The 8,662-nt window shown below is 36.8% G+C and overlaps 1 protein-coding gene across 1 annotated transcript in view; it reads left to right on the top strand.

The window, feature by feature from the left end:
* The window catches only part of ARIH1 (ariadne RBR E3 ubiquitin protein ligase 1), a 118,384-nt gene extending 110,556 nt beyond the window's left edge, over positions 1-7,828 (top strand). Inside the window, exons 14-16 of the mRNA XM_014530397.1 lie at positions 1,172-1,432; positions 3,291-3,403; positions 4,585-7,828. Of these exons, the coding sequence (XP_014385883.1) occupies positions 1,172-1,432; positions 3,291-3,403; positions 4,585-4,669 (459 nt within the window). The 3' untranslated portion in view covers positions 4,670-7,828. The remainder of the gene's footprint in view (positions 1-1,171; positions 1,433-3,290; positions 3,404-4,584) is intronic.
* The last annotated feature ends 834 nt before the right edge of the window (positions 7,829-8,662 follow it).

The following is an 8,662-nucleotide window of genomic DNA, read 5'->3' as shown; positions in this document are numbered from 1 at the left end:
GTGTACCTTGGAAGTTTCGGGCACATCTCCAGTGGGGAGTGTGCGGGAGGCAGCTGATCAATGTTTCTCTCTCATCGATGTTTCTAACTCTCTATCTCTCTCCCTTCCTCTCTGTAAAAAAATCAATAAAATATATTTTTAAAAAAATTATACTATATATAGCTTGAAAGAAATACTTTGTTAATATCGTCAACTCTCCAGTGTTCAAATGTCCCCATTTATCTCATAAATTTTTTAAATATTTGCTTCAAATCATAATCCACAAAATGGATTTGATTGATATCTCTTGAGTCTCCTCTAATCTTTAAATCCTTCCTTTTCTTTTTTTTCTTTTTTTTTCTCTCTCTCCTTGCCATTATTGGTAGGGGAAACTAAGTTATTTTGCCTTATAGAATTTTCCATATTCTCTATTGTGTTGATTGCAGCTCTCTGGTGTCATTTAATAGCTTCTTATATCCCTGTATTTCCTGATGGTGATGGTTAATTCCAGATACTTGAATTCAGTCTCAGTTTGGGGAGGAAGGTGGTGTGGAAAGGACCTAAAACTCTTAGCTGTTTTACAGTATGTCAGGAGCTATAAGGTGTCTGGTTGCTTCTCTGTTTTCTAATTTAAAAAAAAAAATTGACGTTAGAAAGAGAGGGGAAGGGAGAAAGAGAGAAACATCAATTTGTTGTTCCACTTATTTATGCATTCATTGGTTGATTCTGACCAGAGATGGAACCCGCAACTTTTGCGGATAGGGATGTCACTTACCAATTGAGCTACCTGGCCAGGGATGCCTCTCTGTTTTCTACTTCAAAATATTGATGTTTCTTGCTTATTTTATATTTTATTGCACACTGTAAAACGGTAATATTCCATAGAACTTTCTGTAATGACGAAAATGTGCTTTATTACCACTGTCCAATCCAGTAGCCACTGACCATGTGTGGCTATTGAGTACTAAAGAACTGAATTTTTAATTTTAATTTAAATAGTCACATGTTTCTAGTGGCTGCCATATTAGAAAGTACAGCTATGAGACATTCAGAGCAAAGCTAGCAGTAAATGCCTGTTTTCCTAATTTTAGCCAAAATCCTATACTTTCATCAGTAAATGTGATTATCAGCTTTTGGTTATATATAATACATTTGTCATAATTATGTAACCTTAATTTTTCTTGTGCGCCAGCGATCTAGGGCAGCTCTGCAGAGGTACCTGTTCTACTGTAATCGCTATATGAACCACATGCAGAGTCTACGCTTTGAGCACAAACTGTATGCTCAGGTGAAGCAGAAAATGGAAGAGATGCAACAGCACAACATGTCCTGGATTGAGGTGCAGTTCCTGAAGAAGGCAGTCGATGTCCTCTGCCAGTGTCGTGCCACACTCATGTACACTTACGTCTTCGCTTTCTACCTCAAAAAGAATAACCAGTCCATTATTTTTGAGGTAAGAATAGTTACTGAGTGGGAAAAGGACCCACCTTGTGTCATAGGACTGTTTGGTCTTTCATAGATAAAGATATAGAAAGTTTTAAAGGTTCCTATCTGCTCAAAAAGTGTAGATTAAAAATGTATTTATTGGGAAAGCACAAAAAAAATTAAATTTCTTGTCCTAAACTACATGCAAATTGATGTGTGTTAGCCACCTAGCTATTAATTGTGCAGACTCTGGAGTCAGCCCTGAACTTGAATCTTGACTTCATTACTTATTAGCTCTGTTGACTTGGAGCAGATTACTTAACCTCTTCTATATTTGTTTTAAAATGGAGTTCATACTTTTCTAAGATGTTATATATAAGGTTTAAGTGAGACAACCCATGTAGATTACTTATATAGCACCTGGTATGTCATAGTTCTCAATAAAAGTCTTTTTTCGGGCAAAACTAATATGTGGTATTAGAAGTTAATATGGTGGTTATGTAATGACCTAAGGAGGCTTTAAACAGTAAAAGATTTTCAAGAAGATATGTTCGCCCTAGCCGGTTTGGCTCACTGGATAGAGCGTCGGCCTGGGGACTGAAGAGTCCCGGGTTCGATTCCGGTCAAGGGCATGTACCTTGGTTGCAGGCACATCCCCAGTCGGGGGTATGCAGGAGGCAGCTGATCGATGCTTCTCTCTCATCGATGTTTCTAACTCTCTATCCCTCTCCCTTCCTCTCTGTAAAAAATCAATAAAATATATTTTAAAAAAAAAGAAGAAATGTTCATTTAAAATTGATGCAAGAAACATTAGTGTTGATAGATGACTAGACAGTAACATTGACTAGCAAATGAGTCTTTAGATGGGTAAATGTATAGAACTAGCCATAGTAGTAAGAGATAATAAGATTTTAATCTCCCATACAGCATTCTCTTACAAGAAGTAGGTGCAGCCAGACATAAGCGAGAATGGGTTTCTATTTATTCCTCAAGTTTCCCTTTTAGTTTTAGCAAATAGCAGTTCTCAGAACTAGAAGATTCCTAGAGACTTTATAAAGTAATTTCAAATCGTCCTTAATATTCTTTCAGAGGTAATGGGTAAATCTTTAGTTATTTTAACATTTAACCAATTGTCTTTGAAAAGATAGAACAAATTGTTAGAGGTAAAAGCAATAAAGAGCTTTACAGATGCAGTTAAAATCACCTGTGAAAATTATGGAATCTGTGTTGAAAGCAGTCAATAGGCAAGGAAGAAGCTGAGATGGTTTATCTTTCAGTTTTCTTTCTTTATTTCTTTATTTTCCTTTAATTCTTTATTCTTTAAAGTATTACATATGTCTCCTTTTTCCCCCATTGCCCCCCCCCCCCCCCCCCAAGCACATGCCCTCACCCCTGTAGTATCTGTGTCCATTGGTTATGCTTATATGCATGCATACAAGTACTTTAGTTGGTCTCTTACAATCACCACCACCCTCACCCTCTCCTGCTTTCCCTCTGAGGTTTGACAGTCTGCTCGATTCTCTATCTCTGGATCTATTTTTGTTCATCAGTTTATGTTGTTTATGTTGAGTGAGGTCATGTGATATTTATCTTTCTCCAACTGGCTTATTTCACTTAGCATAATGTTCTCCAGGTCCATCCATGCTGTTGTGAATGGTAAGAGTTCTTTCTCTTTTACAGCAGCATAGTATTCCATTGTGTAGATGTATCACAGTTTTTTAATCCACTCATCTGCTGACGGGCACTTAGGCTGTTTTCAAATCTTAGCTATGGTAAATTGTGGTGCTGTGAACATAGGGGTGCATATATACTTTCTGATTGGTGTTTCTGATTTTCAGCTTTCTTTTGAAGCCAAAATTTACTATATATTTTTCCTCCTCTTGCAGAATAACCAAGCAGATCTAGAGAATGCCACAGAGGTGCTTTCAGGCTACCTTGAACGAGATATTTCCCAAGATTCTCTACAGGATATAAAGCAGAAAGTACAAGATAAGTACAGGTGAGATATTTTAATAGTTTTTGAGCAAAAGATTCTGCCATTGGTAGTCTGGTATGCCTTAACGGTGAAGTTAGGTGATAGTGAAACTAGGGTTTAGTTTCCAGTGTAATTGAGCTGCTGTTGTTTCTCATAGATTACTTCTGTCCTTAGGGCAACAAATTGCAGATTTGGCTTCTTCCTTTCAACTTTATTTACTTATTTGCTGCCCTGCAAGGAAAACTTTGAAAAGGGCAAGTGGCCATTAGGATGAGTGGTGAGATTAGCAGGTCATATCCTGGGGATCCTGAGGATCATGGCTGCTGACAAGTGAACTACCCAGGCTTTCTTTAGAGTTTTTATTAGATTTTTTTCCCCCTAAGGAGAGATTTACTTTGTCCCAGGGGTAGATGGCATTTCATGATATGCTACTCGTAAGCTAAAAATATAAAATGTTTGCTTTCTCTACATGGAGTTTCCCACCTCGCCCCACCCCACCCCCACACCAAAGTTGTTTCCTGGCAAATAGCAGTATCTTTTTTTATTACTATCGATTTCAGAAAGGAAAGGAGAGGGAGAGAGAGAGAGAGAAACATCATTGATGAGAGAGAATCATTGATCAGCTGCCTCCTGCACGCCCCACACTGGGGATCAAGCCTGCAACCCAGGCATGTGCCCTTGACTGGAATCAAACCTGGGACCCTCAATGCTCTATCCACTGAGCCAAACCAGCTAGGGCTAGCAGTATCTTTTTAGTAGTAGTAGAACCCTGGGAATTTGGAGATTTAGTCCTAAATAATATTTTTAGCCTACTACATTGTGTTTATGATAATTTCACAGTTAACAAAGATTTTATAGGTGTGAAAAAAATAACCCTTAAAATTACTTTTTCCTGAAACTGTTACTTCTAGGTAGAATGACAGGATTGAATCAGATGGTTTATAATGTCCTTAGGAATTTTTAACATTTTATTGCTTTAAAATTAATTCCCAAACTGGGAATCGTGGCTTTTAAAAAATACCTTTTTTAAATTAGAAATAGTTTATTGTGTCTTTACATCTAGACCTGAAAATGTGCTACTAAAAACAGGTGCTTACCTGTTCCAAGTTTGATAATATGTAGGGGTGCCCTAAAGAATAAGTAAATGTTTTTTTTGTTGTTTAATTACTGGAGGCTGACAACATTTCTTTTTCCTTTGATTATAGATACTGTGAGAGTCGACGAAGGGTTTTGTTACAGCATGTGCATGAAGGCTATGAAAAAGATCTGTGGGAGTACATTGAGGACTGAGAGTGGCCCTGCATAAAATGAACTCTGAAAACTTTACCATCTAGAGTGTTCATGCAATTTAAACAAACAAAACAAACACAAACTAGGAGGCACTAAGCCCATTCTGACACTGCTGGTCTATAGTACCAGAATTCTGTTTTGTTAAAGGAAAATTTAAGTAAATTATATTGTAATAAAAAAAGGTAGATAAACCATTGTACAACAGTATTCTAGGCCGCCAACAAAAGTGTGACAACCACACTGAAAGCCCTCCAACTTTAACATGTAGCTTCATTCTCAAAGCTGACTCCTTTTTCTTTCTTTTTTTCCTGAGTGTATTACAGTTAAAATTTGACACTGCTTTTCATGCCCAGCCCGGTCTTTTTGTTGTACTTTGGTAAAGAACCTCTTCCCTTTCATCCCCTACACATACAAATACATCCACACTCAGAGACTGACGCTTTTTCTCTCATACCCCAAAGTAATGAGTGAATGATGATTAGTTCCTTGTAAAGAAAATTCTTGGGGTGGGAAGGGGATAGGCAACAGGAGGAATTAAACAAAAAAACAAAACAAAAAAAAACTTTGTATATGACTTTTAAAACAAGAGGACAACACAGTATTTTTCAAATTTGTATATAGCGCATATGCATGGACAAAGCAAGCGTGGCACGTGTTTGCATAATGTTTAATTACAAAAAAAAATATTTATTCTTTAAAAATCTTCAAGATTATGTCTATTTGCTGTGCTTTTTTATTTCTTTTTTTATTTTTTTCTCAGTTTGCTTATCTTTTCAGGGTTGGACGTTGGGATAAAAAAATCTGTTGGTTTGGTACCTCTGGAAGGCATAAGAGCTCTTTGATTTTTCCTTTCCTGAGATTACTTTGCCCTTTCTGGTTTTGGTATGTCTATTGCTGGCCATGGGCCTCATGCCTTGAATTCCAAGTGCTTGATCGGGGCCAAGGAGGTCAAGCTCTGACAATGCTGTGGCTTGATAAGGGCTGCAACAGGGAGCTTAGTTGCTACAGTTCAAGGAATACCCATTCCCCTTCCTGGCCTCATGTCATGCACACCAGTGAAAGCTTCCTAGGCTCCCTGTTCATCCAAAGGAAACATTTCATTTTCCCCTCTTTAATTGCTGCTTTTGAGCCTTTAAAGATTTTCGTTATGGTTCTTCTCTCACCCTTTCTTTACAATAGGATGTCAAATAGAATGTTTTTGCTATAAATATAAATAAATAGTCATTCACTTAGTTTCAGATTGTGAATTTAAAATGGCAGATACTAAAATTGCTTGTGTGTGTTGCTGTGGGTTCAGTTTGAAGGCAAACACCCCTAGAACATGATATTCCCATCTAGTGCATTTAAACAGAAATCACTGACTGCTTCTTTTTTGCCAACAGATAGGAAAATTAATAATGCATTTTAGCTGTGATGTCCATTTTAATGAAATTTCTACTAAGATCTATGTTAAAAGTAAAGGATGGTGGTGGTTTTATTAATTACAAACCTGTTTAGGCCATTCTGGCTGTGGTATTTTCAACAGGTCAGCATCCCTAGCTAAATTTGTTAGTTTTATTTAGGAGTGCAGAGTGAACCAATTTGGATTGAGGACCTCTTTGTCTTCCTTTAAATGTCTTGCACCTAGGGAATGTTTACCATTTGTGAGGCAACTTTGTCTGCTCTTGCATTGTACATCTTATTACTCCATTGGGAAGTAGGTTCACTTTCCTCTGGCCTTTTGCCTAAGTTAGGCTTTGCTGAATCAACCCACTTTTCCTTTTAGAAAAGGTTGTTACATGAAATGTACTTGCAACTGTTCTTATCCCATCAAAAATTAGTGAATGTTTGCTGAGTACATTATGCTGCTTCCTTAAACCACTTATCGCTTTAGAATCAACTTTACTTGTACCTTTAATCCTCTCTCCCTTGCCACCTCAGGTGCAATTCTGAACTCAGTGTCTGCTTCTTCAATGTCCTTTCTTCCCCCATCACCCATTTAATTTTATTTTAAATGACTGCATCAATCTTAAAAAGCATTTATCAAACTAAGGGAAAAAATTTTTTAAAGCAAGCTTGAATAAGTTCCTTTCCCTGGTAACTGAAAAGCAGCCAGAGTTGCTATCTAGATATATGTGGCTTCCTTAATCAAAATGTTTTGTGTATATGTGATGTTTTTAAAAAAAATCTTAACCAGGTAACTGCAGTATCTAGGTTTGAGTGTCATTACATGCTCCCCTTGCAAGTACCTAAAAACTGCACTTCATAATATCAGTCCCTACCCATGGAGGAACAGTGCTTTTTAGAGATGCTTTCTAGTTTCAGTGTTGGCATATGATCTGAGGGTATTGCAGTTATAGATCAAGGTAAACTGGCCTTTTCTACTTCCAATCTTTTAACAACTATCTCCATATTTGACAGTATTTCCTGAGTTAATTGCTTTCATTTTTAGTAGCTTCTTTTACCCCAGGTGGGATATAGGCAAGCCATAGTGTATGACAGCTTCCCCATTTCTCTTATCTGAATCTTTATCAAGAGGGCTCTATTCATGGTAAGCACCAGGGTCTCGCTGTCTTATTGAGGACAGTTACATTGTCTCTTGAAAAGTGCATGCTTCATTTGAACAGTTTATTGACTAGTAGATGTACTTGAAATGATTTACAACAAAATTTTGATCCAAAGCTCAGGACACAAACCACAGTGGTAAAACTGAGTAGCGTATAATATCAGACTAAATTCTGTATAATTTGCTGCAACCCAGATTGTATGTGTTTTATGTGTGTTTAAAAATATATATTAAATACACGTGTATACATAAACACATATAACAGATCCAAGACTGACTGACTTGATTTGAAATGGTTGAATCTGCAGTGTGAAATGTGATTCAGCCATGATTAGAAACTGAAATTTAGTACCAGGGAGAAAAGAACTCAATGTAACCAAGTCTTTTAGTTGCAAATCCTGGGTTTAGAGCACTTGGAAAATGGGAGGGGCGGGTTGGTGAGACAATCAGATCGCTAAATTGATTTAAATGCTCCTAACCCTGTAATTTTGTGCATAGGCATCCTGTGCTGTAGAAATAACTGTTCTTAGCTTTTCATTGTAACTGGACTGTTCGGGTTGCCCAGAGGGAAAGAACATTCCTAATTCTAATAAAATAAAACTTTTATTTTGTTATTCCATTAGTTACTTATGTTTATTTTTATAGTTAAAAAAGGATATACTGGTGGTCTAACCATCACCTGTATGATGTGCCTTATTCACTGTTCCTACTTAATATAATGTTAAGATTTGGTTTAGTTTCTTTGCAAGGAACTGTGAATGAGACCATCCCCAACAATTAACTTGGTTAATGAAGCCTTCAGAGCATTTTCTGAAAGCTTTCCAATTTCTTTGTCTTAAACATTGAATTTAGATTGCTGTTTGTGTTGTAACAGTGATACATAGTAGATGCTTAATATATCTTTGTCAGTTTTTTAAAGATAAAATATTTTAAAAGTTATTCTCAACCTCAAAACTCATTATTTCCATTGAGCTCACTCTTCGAAGCTGGTATCTCCACAGGGATGGAGAGAGTTGTCTTAAAGAAGGTCCTGGGTTGGAGATCTTTGTCATTGATATTCTAGCCAAGTCCAGATTTTAGGACAATTTAATTTGGTCTTATTTGGATCTGTAATTATGAGAGTTTATCACTTTTATCTTCAAAGCACTTTAATTTATGTAAAGCAACTGGGTTAGGAATTGCTTTTTTACAAAAGAAGAAAATAAGGCTCACTAAGATTTAAGTACCTTGTTCAAGATTTCACAATTTCTTCTATCTGGGATTTGGTCAATATTGTATTTTGTATTACATCTTTGCATCACATTTTCTTAATCTGGTCTCAGAATGACCTAACTAGCAATCAGTACCAGGAAAGGGGGTTCTTGGTCTTGGTTCTAGTGGTGTGCTATTAAACCACATCAAAGACACTCTCTCTCTCTCTCTCTCTCTCTCTCTCTCTCTCTCTCTCT

This window comes from Myotis brandtii, unplaced genomic scaffold (genome assembly GCF_000412655.1).
Source record: "Myotis brandtii unplaced genomic scaffold, ASM41265v1 scaffold74, whole genome shotgun sequence".
NCBI lineage: Eukaryota > Metazoa > Chordata > Mammalia > Chiroptera > Vespertilionidae > Myotis > Myotis brandtii.
This window is presented reverse-complemented; position numbering and strand designations above follow the sequence as displayed.